The sequence below is a fragment of the Kogia breviceps genome, chromosome 11, assembly GCF_026419965.1.
Source record: "Kogia breviceps isolate mKogBre1 chromosome 11, mKogBre1 haplotype 1, whole genome shotgun sequence".
Taxonomy (NCBI): Eukaryota; Metazoa; Chordata; class Mammalia; order Artiodactyla; family Physeteridae; genus Kogia; species Kogia breviceps.
The window spans coordinates 48,593,865-48,610,522 of NC_081320.1; the positions used below are offsets into that span (position 1 = coordinate 48,593,865).

General features: G+C 46.0%; 1 protein-coding gene across 2 annotated transcripts in view; it reads left to right on the plus strand.

Annotated features, from left to right (window-relative positions):
* SPRED2 (sprouty related EVH1 domain containing 2) overlaps nucleotides 1-11,520 on the plus strand; it is a 124,247-nt gene extending 112,727 nt beyond the window's left edge. For both annotated transcript variants that reach the window (XM_067007498.1, XM_067007499.1), the window contains 2 exons: nucleotides 5,826-5,975; nucleotides 8,252-11,520. In XM_067007498.1, coding sequence (XP_066863599.1) covers nucleotides 5,826-5,975; nucleotides 8,252-8,917 — 816 coding nt within the window. In that variant the 3' untranslated portion in view covers nucleotides 8,918-11,520. The remainder of the gene's footprint in view (nucleotides 1-5,825; nucleotides 5,976-8,251) is intronic.
* Nucleotides 11,521-16,658: the final 5,138 nt, after the last annotated feature.

Here is a 16,658-nt window from a genome sequence, read left to right on the forward strand (position 1 = left end):
TTGTAATATAACCACAGAAAAATTTGAAAATGTAGTCAAAGGTATACCCCTTAAAAGGGGGACCGAGTTTCCCTGGTGGCGCAGTGGTTGAGAGTCCGCCTGCCGATGCAGGGGACACGGGTTCGTGCCCCGGTCCGGGAAGATCCCACATGCCGCGGAGCGGCTGGGCCCGTGAGCCACGGCCGCTGAGCCTGTGCGTCCGGAGCCTGTGCTCCGCAACGGGAAAGACCACAACAGTGAGAGGCCCGTGTAACACCAAAAAAAAAGGTGGGGGGGGGACCAAATTTAGGTGGTTAAGAAACGTAACTCCCATACATAAAATAGATAAGCAATAAGGATGTACTGTATAGCACAAGGAACCGTATTTAATATCTCGTAATAACCTATAATGGAAAATAATCTGAAAAAAATGTATGTGTCTGAATCACTTTGCTGTACACCTGAAACTAACACAATATTGTAAATCAACTGTACTTCAATTTTTTTTAAAAAAGAACTCCCATGTTATGGATATTGTTCCAAAGTATACGAAAAGGTAGAACACTGCCTAGCTCAGCTTACAGGACTAGCGTAACCCTGCTACAAAATGAGCAAGAAGAGCTCAAGTAGAGGAAAAACAGGGGCCAAACTCACTTATGAATCTAGACATAAAGTTTTAAAGTAAAATATTACCAAATCACATCAAATATTTATAAAACAAACGTAATGAAAGACCAGTAGAGTAGATCCTATCCCAGGCATGCAAAAATAGTTTATATTAGCAAAGTTTAACTGTTTGATTCATACATTAATGAAACAAAGGTGAAAGACTAATCATCTCAACAGGCACAGAAGAACCATCTGGTTACATCCAACATCTTTTGGTGAAAACTCTTAGCAATCTAGAATACAAGGAAACTTTTGGAACTTTATAAATTTATTTATTTTATTTATTTTTGCCTGCTTTGGGTCTCTGTTGCCGCACACGGGCTTTCTCTAGTTGCGGCAAGCAGGGGCTACTCTTCGTTGCAGTGTGTGGGCTTCTCACTCTGGTGGCTTCTCTTGTTGCAGAGCATGGGCTCTAGGAGCATGGGCTTCAGTAGTTGTGGCGCACGGGCTTAGTTGCTCCACGTCATGTGGGATCTTCCTGGACCAGGGCTTGAACCCATGTCCCCTGCATTGGCAGGGGGATTCTTAACCACTGCGCCACCAGGAAAGTCCAAATCTTTGGGAACTTTATAATCATTCCAGTTATCTGGAAACATTATATATAACAGAATCATTAGAAGTCCCACCAAAGTTAGGTTCAAGACAAACAGAGCCATTCTGTTTTTCCATATCATGCTGGAAACCCTGGCAAAATGTAGTAAGGCAAGAAAAAGAAGGTACAAATATTGGAAAGGAGACCAGACTATCTTTTGTGGGTGACAGGATTTGCTTAGAAAAGTCCAGAGAATCACTGGATAAAGCATTTGAATTTTTATGAGTTAAGCAAGGGGACCCGATCACAGGGTCAGTAACTTTTCTATATAATCAGTAGTAACTGTTTAGAAAATGGAAATGCTTAATCTCATTTCGTTTTTGCAGTAACCCTGAGGACAATTTTTGCTCCATTTTGCAGATGTGAAAACTGGAGTTCGAGGTCACCTTGACCAAAATCAGACAACTTATAATTAGCAGAGAATTGATTCAAATCTAGTCTGCCTGGGCCGAGACCTTGTTTTTTAGCATTATAACATTCCATCGCATTTTCTGTTGTTCAGTGCCTCATGTTAGGTTACAGTCTTCTTAATTGGACATCTTTTTAACAGGGCATTGACATTGAGCTGGAGTCGAACGCAAACCCAGAGGCAAGTTTTTTTGGCGGGTACATTTGCAGGTGACAGTGGTTGTGTGCACTGCTTCACATCACACGGGACCTCCTACAAGTGGGCGGCGCCACAGTGGCAGTGTCTGGCCCTGTTCACAGTGGGTGGCATCAAAGGCTGGCTCTGCCTGCTCTCTCTGACTCAGGAAGCCTGCCGCTGAAGCCACCCCACTAAGGAGCCTGAGGTCCTCTGCTTTTGTTCTTCTTGAGCTCAAACCTGCAGCACTTCCGAGATTCCCTTGCCCCACCAGCAAGGCGAGTTGAAAACGCAGCCAGTCTTTCCAGGTTGAAGGTGAAGCTCTCGGATTGGTAGGTTAGTGGGTGTCATTAGCTTTTGCACACAAGTAACAGAGACATGTTCTAGAATCTTGCTTGCTGATGTGCGGATGTGCACAGCCTAGTGGCTGCTTTTCTCCACGAGCCAAGAAGGGGGCACCAGTCCAGAGGTACTTGCGATGAAAGGTTTTTCCTCTCGCCTCTCTTGGAGATACCCTGATAGTACATTCCTTCTGTTGGTAGGTCACTTGAGCCTCTTGACAAGATTTCTCTGATAGCAGAGATGTGAAGCCTCAGCTTCCGATGTAACCTCTCCTGCATGCTCTAAGCCCAGAGCAGGCAGGTGGGGGTGGGACCTCCCTGCAGGAGTCAGTAAACTGGGGGCACGCCTCAGCCTTCTGGCCTCCCTGCTCCTCTGTACAGATTTGTCGTCAGATTAGGAGAATTCGAAAAGCCTTTCTCAGTCTCATGTTCTCTGAATTGCCAGAAAATTGTCCAGGAAACTTTGCATTTTACAGTGGGAAGAGGCTGGTCCAGGCTGGGGAGGAAAGATGGGAGCATCAGAAGGGAGAGTCTGATTGGCTGAGGAGTACTAGGAAGTACCGGATGTGCCTCATTTCTCAGAATGACTTTCCCTACATTGTTAACCTGGACACAGGTCACAGAAAATAGGGTGGATTCAGGTGACTAACACCGGGTGTTAACTGAGTTTCCGAGAACTAAATGGCGAGTGCGTATTACAGTGTTGAATATGAGGGTAGCTTCTAACCTAAGACATGCCTGGCACATGGGTATTGGATAAGAGTTTAACCCTTGAGGTTTTTTTTTTTTTTTTTGCGGTATGCGGGCCTCTCACTTTTGTGGCCTCTCCCGTTGCGGAGCACAGGCTCCGGACGTGCAGGCTCAGCGGCCATGGCTCACGGGCCCAGCCGCTCCGCGGCATGTGGGATCCTCCCGGACCGGGGCACGAACCCATGTCCCCTGCCATCGGCAGGCGGACTCTCAACCACAGCGCCACCAGGGAAGCCCCAACCCTTGAGATTTGAATCATACTGAAGGGCCCATATGTACTCATTCAGAAAGTATTTATTGAGATCTGTAGAAACCTTTGTATTCTGAGGTGCCACCCCCTTTTCTCCTGGGTTTGTATGAGTCAGGGCACACTGTCTTACTTGGAAAAGTTGTACTCTTATTAATCTCACCAAGATTAACACAGAGCAGGCACTGGCGTGGGCTCTCCTGGGCTTGCGAAGCAGCGATGTGGTGCGTTGAGATCCCACCAGGCTTGGCGGGCAGGGTCTGCATTTCAGTCCAGTGCCAGTGGTTGCCTGCCACCGGTCAGCAGGATCCCGAATTTCTCCGAGTCTCTCTTTTCCTGTGTGTGATGTGGAGACGATATTTTGCCTGCAGTGGTGTTCACATGTAGCCAGGACCTGGCACATCATAAGCCCTCACATAATGAGACTGTTAAGGGTTGTTTGCTTTGACGTGCTGTCAATTTACAAGCACCGGTGTGTTAAAAGAGGGAGGCAGGATCTCCAAAGACATAAGGAAAGGGTGGGTGAGAGTTGGAAGACAGACCAGAGTTTGGAAGAAAGTAAAAATTCTTGTGTATCAGTCTGGTCTCTTTCAGTTACCGGGATTTGAGGGGTAAATAGAAACTCTTTCCTATCTGAGTTCTGAACAAATTGAGAAAAGATAGGAGACCTTTCTTTACTGATGATGTTAGTGCTGGCTTACACCTGTGGGAAGTGGACATTCCAGGAATGGACCCCAGGATTAGACAGACCTGCCCCACCAGGCACACGTGTGCTGGGTCTCCACACCCTCCCCACAGTGGGGTGGGCCCTCAACCTCCAAGTAGACCGCACAGTCCCAAGAATGGTTGCCAGCCCATGCAATTTGCCAGTTGGGTGGCTCCCAAGAGGTAGAGGAGGGAAGTAGCAGGCTCTGGACACCCTGTTCCATCCCACCTGCTGCAGAGGAGTGAGACGAGAGAGAGGCCAGGAATGTGATGCAGGTGGAAGGCTGCCACAGAGAAGGAATCGGGAATGGGGGAAAGGTGCACCCAAGGGATGAACCCAACGCATTCTGGGTTAAATTATCAAAGGGAATTGGCTCTTATCTTTGGGACATCTTAGGGTGGATCAGGATTCAGGTTTGGCTGGATCCAGAAGCTCAGGTGGTGTCTGCGGGGGCCTTCTTCCCTTGGTTTTGCCTCACTTCATCCTCACAGTTTCTTTCCCTGCCGCCTCACCAGGATTCCAGGCTTACAGGACCCTTAGCTCTTAACTTCAGAGATGAGACAGACAGCATCTTTTCTGACCTCTCCATCAGAAATCTCTGTATTGCCTCAGAGAGGACTGTGTGTATGTCCATATCTGAATTAGCCACTGGATTGTGGGATTGGAAACAGCATCAGCCCTGCATCACACGAACCAAACAGAATCAAAGAAAAATCCAGGAGGGTTGGGTTTCCAAAGTCATGCTGCACATTTCTACCAGGTTTTAAAAATTAACATCGGTTGTGCTGCATAATGGAAATACGGGTGTCTTTCCTTTTTCCTGGATACTTGTACTCCTATTTTTCTAAGCATTTATTACTTTATAAATGGGGGGAATAACTTTTATAAGTCTGTTTGTTTTAACCTTGCCTTGCTCTCTGGAGGATCTATGACACAAACAAAAATAAGGAAAATAAAAGGAGATAAATAAGCAAATACAATAAGGGGAAATACAAGAGTGAGAAGCAACAGCCAAGGAGGAGTTCCTAGATATTTACCAGAAATATGACACCTAGATATCAAGGAAAATCTTTTCATTTATTTGCGGAAAAAAGGGGGGCGGGCGGGTCCATCACGCTAAGGAAGTAGAGGTGTAGTGAGGATTCTGAGGGGCCCTGGTTTTAAAGGCAGTTGCCAGCTGCACTTGACAAAAGCCTTTATGAGCATGTGGCTCCTGGACCCCAGGGATGTGGAGAGTGACCATCACCTGGGGTCACCGAGGAGCATGAAGCACTTAGGTGGGGGGCATACAGGGAGGCGAGAGGGCCTGTGCTCTGTCCACAGCCACAGTCCATTCTGATAGCTGATCACCTTCCTAAGACACTATCATGGAGGCTCCAATCTGAACTCGTCGCCTCTACTGGGAAAACAGCTCTGCACTCAGCCTCCAGAGATGGTGACCACCCCCCCAGGCTTGCCTCCGAGCCAAAGATTACAAAATTTCTTCCTGGAAAGCCAGTATCCATGATACCCCTGAGGTATCCTTCATCTCTGAGACGTCCCCAGGCTGGGATTAGCCCCACAAAGGAACATATGGGTTTGATTGTTGCTTGTTTGCATCTCCTCTGTTCCCCAAGGACCTCGCAGCCAGGGCCACAAACAGGTGACCATTCTTGATCCAGCTGGAGCGCAGCAGCAGGAGGCCTGGTGCAGTGAGCCCTTCCCCAAAGCCGGTCACTGCTCCCACAGTTTGAGAAAACAAACCCAGCTTTCCAGGGTCTGTGGCTGGGTTTCTCTGCCCGCCGTGTTTAAACAACCTGGCCCTTCAGGGGTCCTCCGGGCTCCCATAGCCAGGATAAACTCAAGATTCTGGGGAGTCCAGCGAGACACCACCGGTGGGTGTAGACGGTGTGTTAGGTTTTTGTGCGGGTTTGGTTTTTGCTTTTTTAATTAACTCACGGCTACCTCCTTCTACACAGACAGCTACAGACAGTTCTTCTAATTCGTCTCAGAAGAGGGAACAACCTCCTCGCACAGTCTCCTCCCCCACGTCCTGTGAGCACCGGAGGATTTATACCCTGGGCCACCTCCACGACCCATACCCCACGGACCACTATCACCTCGAACAGGTGAGTGGCGGTGTCGTTCCTAGGAGGTCACTGGGTGGACGGCTCCTAATTCTGGAACGGCCTCCTTCCCCTGGCATTCAGCCACACGCCAGAGCCTAGGCCTCTTCTTTTCTCCTACTTAGTACCTCCGCCCCCCATATTGGAGGTGGTGCAGGCAACTCACCCTCAACGCAGAGTTTTCTGTGTGCCAGGCACCTCGCCAAACCCTCCATGTGCTTTATCTCCTTTAATCCTCACAGATCACCCACAAGCAGGTCCTCCGCATCCCCAGTTGAGAGATGGGGAGGCTGAGGCTTAGGGAGAGTGAGTCCCTGCTGGAACAAGATTCAAGTGTAGGTCTCTGCTCACGCAGGACACTATGCTACCTCCTGGTAGCATACTATGCGTTAGCATACGCTAACACTATGCGTTCCTGTGTCCAAAGGGCCTCCTGGCTTTGTGTGAAAGCACAGAACTGTGCTTGGGACCACAGAATACTGTACACTTGGCTTGAGCGCCCTGGCATCGCGGGCTGCAAGGCCCAGGCTTGCTTGGGGAGCTGTAGCTGGAATTCAGTAATTCAACAAATATTTACCAAGCGGCCGTTTTTCAGAGCAGGTTCTCAAACTGTGGGGTGTGGACTGATGCCCATGTGGGTGATGTGGCCACCAGTCTGCTTTGAAAAGAGAAAAAGCACGAGGCACTGAGGTTTTATAAATATGACTCTTTTTTTCAAAATCCATTTTACTGTGTGTGCTTCCTAATATTTTTGGCATTAAAAGTTCTTTTTTAAAATCACATTATGGTAGCAGTAGATGGGAATTGACTTTTTGACTCTCCTTAATTTGCAAAATAAATTATTAGCAAAGCCTGTGTCAGCTCCCAAGATTTGTTTTGAAATAATGAAGGACTGATTTTCCAAAGTTGGGGAAACTCTGACATCAAGAATCAGGCAGGAATTAGGGCAAATCAAAGCCTGTGGGACGTGGCCCTTGCCCTCAAGGAGCTCACAGTCTGGTGGAAAGTGATGAGTAAAGCTAATTACCGTGTGATAAATTCTAGGACAATATTATAATGTCAATATGGGCAACAGATACCAAGCACATCCTGTGTGACTGGCCCTATGCTGACACCATACAGATTCTTTCTCTTCATTCTCTCAGTAGCCCTATGCAGTTTGATCGTCAGGGAAACCAAGTCTGAGGCTTAGTGACTTGCTGGTAAATTTCATGGTCTGAATTCCACTCCGGTGGGTTTGCTCAGAGCCATGCTCCTCATCCCTTAAAATGCCTTCATGCTCAAAGGGCATCGAAGGTGGAAAATCTCATTGTTTGCCACAACTGGGATGTCCTGTGCAAGGCAGGCTTACCTGCATCAACTCAATAACTATGTATTCAGCACCTGCTCCTCTGGACAAGGCACTGATGCAAGCTGTACCGGGACAACCAGCAGAGATGACTGTTCCTCCCTAAGGGAGAATGCAGGTTGGGTCTGAAGGCTAGAGGGTGTGGCCCTGGGTTGGGCCATCCCGGGCTCAGATTCCAGCTCTGCTGCTTACCACCTGTGAGATCCTGGCAGGATTCAAACACAGTTGGCCTCTGGAGCCTGTACTCTTACCCTTTGCATATCTCAACATCTTTTCTTCCCAGCCAGATTACCAGGTACTTGTGAACCTCATAGTTTGCTGTTTTGCACATGACCCACAGTGAGACATGCGTTTTATATCATGGCCCAGTAGGCACATGTTATGTACACAAAGATAACAAGGGTGCTTACCTTGTAACATGCAGTGTACTCCAGCGTTCTTCTGTTTCTCTGGAAAAAAAAAAGAAACCAGTCTTTAAGAGAGAGAGCATGCCATACAAAAACAGGTGAAACTAATCTAAGCTGTTAGAAATCAGGATAGGGGTCACTGTTCCTTACCTTAGGGGTGGGGGATCACAGAAGGGAGGTGAGGATATTCTAGGGAGGCCTCAAGTTCTGCTTTCTGATCTGGTCATATCCAGCTTCTGAAAATTCACTTTACTCTTACGCTGTGTATACTTCCCCCACCCCCCCATATATGGTAATACTGCAACAAAAGGGGGGAAATGCGATCTCCACCCATTAAATTGACTTCCTGACCCAGGAAGGGATTGGGACTCACAATTTGAAATACATCTTTGGCCCACAAGCTGTTCAGTAATTACAGGATGGGTCAGTTCCTTAAAGCAATGCCTCTGCCAAGGTGAAAGATGCATATCGGAGGTTTGTTTTGCCACTTGCTATGAAGTAACGTCTCCTTTTTCCTGGGGCAGCCGATGCCAAGGCCCTACCGCCAGGTGAGCTTCCCGGACGACGACGAGGAGATCGTGCGCATCAACCCCCGGGAGAAGATCTGGATGACGGGCTACGAGGATTACCGGCACGCGCCGGTGAGGGGCAAATACCTGGACCCCTCGGAGGACGCGGACTCCTACGTGCGCTTCGCCAAGGGCGAGGTCCCCAAGCACGACTACAACTACCCCTACGTGGACTCCTCAGACTTTGGCCTCGGCGAGGACCCCAAAGGGCGCGGAGGCAGCGTGATCAAGACCCAGCCCTCCCGGGGCAAGTCCCGGCGGCGGAAGGAGGACGGCGAGCGCTCTCGCTGCGAGTACTGCCGCGACATGTTCAACCACGAGGAGAACCGGAGGGGCCACTGTCAGGACGCGCCCGACTCCGTGAGAACTTGCATCCGCCGGGTGAGCTGTATGTGGTGTGCGGACAGCATGCTCTATCACTGTATGTCGGACCCCGAGGGGGACTATACAGACCCGTGCTCGTGCGATACTAGCGACGAGAAGTTTTGCCTCCGGTGGATGGCTCTTATCGCCTTGTCTTTCTTGGCCCCCTGTATGTGCTGTTACCTGCCCCTGCGGGCCTGCTACCACTGCGGAGTGATGTGCAGGTGCTGCGGCGGGAAGCACAAAGCAGCTGTGTGACTCGGTTTCCCTCCCCCATCGCCCTCCATCCACAGCCCCAAGGGGACTTGTCTTCTCCATCCTCTCATCTCTGCCTGCTCCCGGGTACCCAAGGCACCGTTCCAGCCTGGGGAACCTGCCTGGTGGACTCTGCACCCCTGCATCAGTCTCACCCATGCGCAGCGCACACAGTGTTCTAAGGCAAGGCAGCGCCGCCTAGACCCTCATGTATTATTAACAATCTGTAATCGAGCTAACTGTCTCATCATACAGGTGTTGATTTCATGTCTTTCCTGCCCACCTCTTCCAGTTCCAAGGCGCCTTCAGTGGGAACTGCTGATTTTTTGCTGGGTTTTGTCGCTGGTTTTTCCAGGAGCTCCGAAGACCATCTTTCTCTTGGTTGAGCTTGCCTGTGGCTAACGAGCTTGCTTCCTCAGGTTCCTGTGGAAATGGAACGTCAGAATGATGAAACCCCGCCAGATGTATTGTAACCTGCAGTCAGTTATTATGTATAGGAGGTGAGCTAGTTAACACACTTCTACCACAAAATGAGATCGCTGTAACTTTTCTAAAGCCAAACTTCCCATGTAAGCTGCCGTTTCTGTCTTGAGCCCATCATCATCTTCTGTCTCCACACCCCTCCCCCCAAAAAAGTCGGTCAGTTACTCCCTGATGCAGAACATTCTCTTGTAAAATGACTGAGAACTGAGCCTTAACTTCAGATTAACTTGCGAGAATCAGGAAAATTCTTTAAACTGCATCGCATCCTCTCAGACCAGGGCTAGAAAGGGGATTCCAGGTTTCTCCGAGCCTCCCTGGTTACCCCTCTAAAGGAGAACTTTTAAAAATTGTGTCACCACCACTTGTAAAAATTTAGCAATATCAGAAGAAACTGCTAATGAAGTAAGAAATTTTGCTCATTGTTTTGCAAACCAAATAGTCTCTTCAAACCAGTGTTCTCCCGAACACGGTCCAGTTGAGAAATGCAAAGGTTGTAAATAAAACTTACAGGAGCTTTTTTCCCCCCAGTGGCTATTTTCTATTAACTGGGGGAAATTTTAAATGTCATCAATTTGAAGAGTGGTGGGTTGCATTTTGTTCATGGGTTTGTGTTTTTGTTTTCATTTTGGACTCAACTTCACGTCACCAAATTCTTCGTTTACACTTGGGAAAAAAACAAGGCCATATGTAAAAACCCTTCCGATGCCTAAGTGTCTTTCTCCTGCAAACCCAAACTTGGGCAGTTTGGGTGCACGGATGGTTCGGTCAGCAGGCTGGGTCCACCTGTCACCTTGCCACGTAGAAGGCTTCTAATTAGCTGGAAAAGAGTATTTTTTTAATATATTGCAAGGAATAGCCAAATGTTACTGCAGAAAGAGGAAAAGTGAAGAGTGGTTACCTATACCTAGCATAGTACAATCAGAACGCCGTGGAGACCATAGGGGACAGGCTTGTCAGTGCTGGCTCTTCTTCCTGCCATGATCTTCCTGTGATTATTGCCAGCTGAGTGCACGGCCTCACTCCTCTCTCCCCACTCCCCCCATCCCTTCTCAATTGCACACAGGACATCAGTCTCCAAGGAAAGGGACTTTTTTTCTAGTCTGCCAATCATATTGGGAAAGTGCTAGCCACACTTACCTTCCTGGGAATGTTTTCAGCTCACCTGAGAGCCCTTTGCATTTCTTTATCAGATCATCGATGTAAATACCCAGTGTGCTTCTGATTTGTTGGTAGACGTTTTCGTTTGTCGAAGTGACTGGTTTGGGTCTTCCAGTTTGGGAAAGGAGCAGAGAGCTGTTAATCTGGTGATGCAAGAAAAGAGCCACTTCAGAAACCTTCAGCCAGCCTCCAAATGCTGTCGAAAGACCATCTTCTCCCCCGTCCTGAGGCATTTTCTCAGGGTCTTTCTCAAGGTCTCCTCTCTACAAAGCACAACACTAATGTATGTTTTGTTAGACCTCAGTTCAAGCGTCCCTATTTATTGCAGTAAGAATACACCTATCCCAGCTGCTTTTGTTTGCCCTCTCTGTTTAGTCATTATCTGTTTCTATCTTCCTTTACCCCTTGTCCTTTTCCACCCCTTTGAAGAGTTAACGCTAGTGAAGCTAGTGAATCTTACTCTGCGCGTATCCTTTTTGGTTTGTGAAGAAGGCACAAGGACAGCCATGGGGACATTTATGTAAATACGTCTCTCTAATTGCCACACTGCAGCCGAACAGTGTGTAGTATTTTCCCAGTCAGCTTTGCCATACTGATGTCAACCATCTAAGAGAAATTATTCAGATTTTATTTTTGTATCTGTGGTAACAAAACATTAACCAAAAGATTTTCTGTTTGGAAGCTTTCCCCGAACCCCGCCCCCACCCCCCAAAAAACCACCAAGCTATTTGCTCACATTAACAAATTAAAGTGCCTGAAGCATAATTCATTCTTTACCTGTATACTAAAAACCCCGTTGTATTGATTTTTTTATAATAAGCCTTTTTACCTCTGTGTAAAAAATATATATACAAGTGTATGATGTACATTTTAGTTCTTAACTTTTTTTTATGGTTTCTAATATGTATGACCAATGTAGCCATTGCTTTAAAATGTACCATGTAAATATAAACACATCCTATCAGATCGCTGGCTTTGGGATGTTTGTCTGGAGACAGGGTGGCGTTCGAGCCTCTGCAGACGTGGGAGCTCTCGCACACAGGATGGGAAGGGGTTTCCTTTTGAGGAGGATGTGTGGACACCAGTCTGTTTTTGAGGCCCTTCCCGCCTCTGGTTATGTCATATTCCCCAGGGGAGACTGCAGCTCCTTGGGCTCGGATGCCTCAAGTGAAAAGAATGCTGTATCACCGCCCAGGGAACACCCCCTCTTCCTCGGCCTGGCTTCCCCCGTGCGAGCTCCTCAGAGGGAGCCGCTGTACTTCCTCTGAGTTGTTTCCCACTGATTCCTGCTGAACCTTAAGAGTGTGTGTTGGGGGCAGGGGGGTCAGAGTTTGGAAGATAGTTTCTCACAGAACACAATTGTTAAAACTGCAAGATCCTTGGTCTCCTCAGAGCGGTTGGATTTTAGTGATATTTGGCCCACTTCCAGTTCCAAATGGGATCTTTGGATACTCAAATGTTACAATGACAATCCCTTGGAGGAAATAAAGTGTGGAGTCCTTTAAGGGTCACAGAAGAAAATTTCAGCTTCTTCTCTAGAGAGCCAAAGTAGGGGCCTTAAAAAGAGATGTACAGAGGGGTCCCCTCATATTAGGCTCGACTCTTCCCAAAAGGGGTGACTTTTCCAAACCACTGGCAAAGGTGAAAAGCAACAGGAGATGCCGGGAATTAGAAAGTGAATGGAGAGAAACAAGCCGTGAAGATTGGTAATTAAGAGATGATTAGAGAACTTCATAAGAGCTCTTTCGTTAGACTGGGAGGGGCACAAACCAGGTTAATAGGGGGTGAAGAGTCAACATGGGGTCAATAAAAACATCAAATGTAAAACATGTTTTCAAGAAGTTTGATGGTAAAGGAGTAGAGGGATTGCTCTGAAGGAGAATTGGTGAAGTTGAAAACTCATATCTGCTGAGACAGTCTATATTCATTTACTGATTATGACAATCCTGAATAAATTGCTCTGATTTTTTTAAAAAAGAGGAGAACTTGGAAGGCACGTGCAGAGCTTCAGGGGGCCCGAGATCTGACCTCACGCCACCCCGCAAGGCACGTTCCTCCTGTCATCCCTATTTGAAGTTGAGGAACTGAGGCTTAGAAAGGGTAACTAACTAAGGTAACCTGTGGTCACATGAGGCAAGGACCAAACCAGAGGACTGACTGCAGAGCCCAGGTCCTTGCCAGGCCTCACTGATAGCTCTGTCCACCCCCTCCCTGTTTGTGGGCTTGAAAAGTGGGCACCAGGAAGAGCCTTGCCCAGTCCTCCCTCTTGGCCCATCAGGCTGCTACAGGATTCATCTGTCATCTGGTGCCCTGTGTGTTCAGCCAGGAGCTGGGCCCTACATCCGTCATCTCCTTCAACCCTCTTCCGAGTAGAGGGTTCATTTCCACTTCACAGGTGAGGAAGCAGGGGTAGAGAAACACGTTACTAGTCATTAGATAGTTACTAGCCATTAGCCCTTGGGCAAGTGATGTCACCCTTCTGAGCCTCAGTTTCCCTGGGTGTAACAAGTGGGATAATACTCACCCTCAGCATGTCGTGAGGCTCAGTGATTACAATTCACACTATCGTTACCGTGCAATACTCAGGAGGTGCTTCAAAATGCTCCTTCCTTCCTTAGTTCCTCCTCTATTCTGGGACCATAGGAAACACCAACAACTGGAGAGGACAGCATCTTTTGAAGTATAGGAGGCTGAAGCCATTGTGGATATTCTGTGAGTATGTAGACCTACAAAATATGTGGGTTGAGATTTCTTTTTCTGAACCTCTCCGCAATTCTAAATTAGGTTTTGCTTCCTTGCTGGCCCTCCCAGATCCCTTCACAGCCCTTGAGAGGCTGCAGAAAAGGGCACAGGGCTGGCTGATTCCTCAGGAGCCAGTGCACACAACCTGCCTTGCAGAGCTGCCTTCCTCAACCTCCAGTCCCGGCTCTGTGGCCTTTGGGGTGTGAGTCGGTGGCCTCATCTCCTGGGCCTCTGTTTCTCCCTGCTGCTCTCCCGTTGTTAGTTACCACTCACCCTTAACGGTGGGCGCCCCCCCGAAAATCAGGAGATCTTTCCAGGGGACAAAGTGTTGTCACAAGAGTTCTGTTTCCCAGGGATTCAGGGTGGTTTGTTATTTGAGCATGGCTTTCACACAGGCTGTCACAGTGCCATCCATGTGAACAAGGGGCCAGAGCTTGTAAAAGTGTGCCGGCTGCTTGCAGGCACTCTGATTGCAGGCCTGTTGGGCTTTCTGATTTGTGGGGTTAGCTGGTTAGAAATATCACACTTCGTCTGTTTGTTTAGGCCCGAACCAGATGGGTGGAATGAAGGGAGAGGACCCTGGTGACATCTTGTACCACCAGATACCAGTCGTGACCTTGCAAATCAGGGCCCTGCCATCTCCTCAGCTAGAGCAGCCACCAGTGTTAGCGGTTCCTTCCAGGCAAGATGACCCCCTAAAAGGGCAGTGTTGGGGCCGGGGCGGAGGTGGGGTAGAGGGTGGAGAGTAGGAGGAGACAGGCTCTGTAAATTTATAAAGGAGGAATAAAGCCAGTTATGTGATAGTCATGACTTGTACCCTTTTCCTCTCATTGTGTCTTGCCTCTTATTTTTTTTCCCCAGTTTTGGAGGAGGGCTCTGATTATTATAAAAGTAATATACATAGTCATAAAAATGTCATATACCACAGAAGTATAAAAAGGAGTGTCTCCATGTACTAGTTTGCTAGGACTGTTCACATCATCATCTCTCTCTGTGTATCTCTGTGTCCAAATTTCCCCTGTTTATAAGGATATCAGTCATACTGGATTAAGGTCCACTCTAATGGCTAATTTTAACTTGATTATCTCTGTAAAGACCTATCCCCAAATAAGTTCACATTCTGAGGAAAGAGATTAGGACTCCATATGAATTTGGGAGAGACACAGTTCAACCCATAACACTCCTCTGTCCCACCCAAAGTAAGCATTATATGTCCTTCCAGATTTTTCTATACATTTATACACAGATGTATGTATGTGTATACATTTGTGTGTGTATGTGCGCACGTGTTTCTTTTCTCTTTGGAGAGGAAGAAAAATACAGCAATGCATCTACCTATACTGCTCTGAAACCTGTTTTTTTTGTTTGTTTTTACTTAAAAATACATCCTCAGCCATTCTATGCATTTCGATTGGAGCATTTAGTCCATTTCCATTTAAATTAATTATACACACACACACACACACACACATTGCCATTTTGTTAATTATTTTCTGACTGTTGTAGTTTCTCTGTTCCTTTCTTCTTTTGCCCTCTTCCTCTGTGATTTGATAATTTTCTTTAGTGGTATGGTTAGATTACTTTCTCTTTTGTATATCTACCATGGGTTTTGCTTTGTGATTACCATGAGGCTTACATATAACAACTTATAACAGTCTATTTTAAGTTGATTACAACTTAAGTTTGAACACATTCTAAAGGTCTACATTTTTAATCTCCCCCCACTTCATTTTCTGTTTTTCCTGTCATACTTTACTCCTTATCTTTACATACTTTACTGTATCCCTTAACTAATTATTGTAGTTATAGTTATTTTTACTACTTTTGTCTTTTAAGCTTCATACTAGCTTTATAAGTGATTAATCCACCACCTTTACAACATTCGATCATTCTAAATTTTACCATATATATACTTTTACCATTGAGATTTATAGTTTCATATGTTTTTCTGTTACTAACTAGTGTCCTTTCTTTTCAACTTAAACAAGTCCCTTTAACATTTCTTGTACTGCTGGTTTAGTGATTATGAACTCCTTTAGCTTTTGCTTGTCTGAAAAACTTTCTGTCTCCTTCAACTCTGAAGGACAACTTTTCTGGGCATAGAGTATTCTTGGTTGGAAGTTTTTTCTTTTAGCACTTTGAATATATCATGCCATTGCCTTCTGGCCTGCAGAGTTTCTGCTGAAAATCAGCCTATAGTCTTATAGTAGTTCCCTTGTATGTAACAAGTTGTTTTCCTCTTAAGCTTTTAAGATTCTCTTCTTGTCTTTAACTTTTGACATTTTAATTATAATGTGTCTCTATAGAGCCATCTTATGTACTGCCTGTAAGAAGCTCACTTATGATGTAAGGACACACAGAGACTGAAAGTGAAATAATGGAAAAAGAGCAGTTCTAAGAGGGAAGTTTATACTGATAAATGCTTACATCAAGAAACAAGAAATATCTCAAATAGACAACCCAACTTTATACTTCAAGAAACTACAAAGAGAAGAACAAATGAAGCCCAAAGTTAGTAGAAGGAAGGACACAACAAAGATCAGAGTGGAAATAAATGAAACAAAGACTTAAAAGGCAATAGACAAGATCAAGAAAACTAAAATCTGATTCTTTAAAATAATAAACAAAATTGCCAAACCTTTAGCTAGACTCACCAAGAAACAGAGGACTCAAATAAATAAAATCAGAAATGAAAGAGGAGACATTACAACTGATACCACAGAAATGTGAAGGATCTTAAGAGACTACCGTGAACAATTATACACCAAAAATTGGATAACCTAGAAAAAAAATGGATAAATTTCTAGAAACATACAACCTATCAAGATGGAATCAGGAATTCCCTGGTGGTCCAGTGGTTAGGACTCGGCACTTTCAGTGCCATGGCCCGGCTTCAATCCCTAGTCAGGGAACTAAGATCCCACAAGCCATGCTGTGTGGCCAAAAAAAAGAAAGAAAGAAAAACTAATACCAATCCTTCTCCAGTTCTTCCAAAAATAAATAAAGAGGAGGAAACACAAACTCATTTTACAAGACCAGCAGTACTCTAATACAAAACCAGACAAGGACACCACAAAAAAAGAAAATTCCAGGCCAATAACCCTGATAATCATAGGTGCAAAAACTTTCTACAAATTATTAGCAAACCAAATTCAGTAATAATCAACACCATGATCAAGTGGGATTTATTCCAGAGATGGAAGAACAGTTCAGAATCTTCAAATCAATGTGATATACCACATTAACAAAATGAAGAACAAAAATCATTATAATCTCTATGGATGATACAGAAAAAGCTTTTGACACAATTCAACATCCGTTTAGATTTTTTTTTTAAATCTCATTACAGTGGGTTTAAAAG